We start from the raw sequence: 1184 nt of genomic DNA, 5'->3' as shown, positions 1-1184 counted from the left end.
GCTGCTGCTGCTGCTGCTGCTGCTGCTGCTGCTGCTGCTGCTGCTGCTGCTGCTGCTGCTGCTGCTGAAGTAGGGGGGTTCAGGTGCTGCGTGGGTCTTCGTGCTCCATCTGCAGCTGCGGAACAGCTGCAGCAGCAAGGCGTTTTGCCTTAACTCTGCAGTGCTGCTGCTGTTAATCTCGTCTTTAATTGCTGCTGCTGCGCTGGCATTTTCTGCTGCTGCTGCTGCTGCTGCTTCTGTTTTGCTGCAGAGAGAGTCCTCTCTCGAGATTTTGGGCCAGAGGGAAGATGAGACTCGCAGGAACTCCTCGCAGGTCCCGGAAGCAACAGCAGCAGCAGCAGCTGCTGCTGCTGCTGCTGCTGCTGCTCCTGCTGCTGCTGCTGCTCGCGTCGACGCAACTGATGCGGACGAGCCTAGCGACCGCCGGGAATCCTCTCCGGGCCTCCTCAGCTTCCCCATTCCAGCAGCAACAGCAGCAGCAGCAGAAGCAGCAGCAGCAGCCGCTGCTGCTGCTGTTGCTGCTCCTGTGCCGCCTTCGGTCCCCCAGTGCGAAAAGCAGCCGCAGCAGCCGCAGCAGCCGCAGTTCGCCCCATTGTATCCACTGACTATTCAGCAACCCAGCCTTCAGCAGCAGCAGCAGCAACAGCAGCAACAGCAGCAGCAGCAGCAACAGCAACAGCAGCAGCAGCAGCAGCAGCAGCAGCAACAGCAGCAGCAGCAGCAGCAGCAGCAACAGCAGCAGCAGCAGCAGCAGCATGGGCAACTTGGCTTCTTGGAGCCTTCTGCTGGGGGCTATGGTGCGTCCGTCCCATCGGTGACAGCAGCAGCAGGGACAGGCAACAGAAACGACCTTATTGCTTTGCTGCTGCGCGCTGCTGCCCATCATGCTGCAGCAGCCGCTGCAGCAAATGCAGCAGCAGCAGCAGCGGCGGCAGCAGCAGCAGGAGAGGGGGATGCCGCGGCTTTGCACCAGGCAGCCCACGCAGTAGCTGCGCTGCAGCCGCAGCAAGCTGTACCAGCTGCTGCTCCCGCTCTTCAGCACTGGCAGCAGCAAACCTGTGGCAATCAAGAGCAGCAACAGCAGCAACTGCAGCAGCAGCAACTGCAGCAGCAGCAACTGCAGCAGCAGGAACTGCAGCAGCAGCAACTGCAGCAGCAGGAACTGCAGCAGCAGCAACTGCACG

The 1184-nt window shown here is 61.6% G+C and overlaps 1 protein-coding gene across 1 annotated transcript; it reads left to right on the top strand.

Moving 5' to 3' along the window:
* Positions 1 to 250: 250 nt before the first annotated feature.
* ENH_00047180 (hypothetical protein) lies at positions 251 to 1184 on the top strand (the record flags this gene model as incomplete). The annotated part of the gene is made up of 1 exon (XM_013581037.1): positions 251 to 1184. A coding segment is annotated over one exon (934 nt), but the record flags the coding sequence as incomplete, so codon positions are not given.

Source organism: Eimeria necatrix, genomic scaffold (assembly GCF_000499385.1).
Source record: "Eimeria necatrix Houghton genomic scaffold, Enh_scaff3584, whole genome shotgun sequence".
Taxonomy (NCBI): Eukaryota; Apicomplexa; class Conoidasida; order Eucoccidiorida; family Eimeriidae; genus Eimeria; species Eimeria necatrix.
Note: the sequence above shows the minus strand (reverse complement) of the source record. Positions and strands in the feature narration are given on the sequence as shown.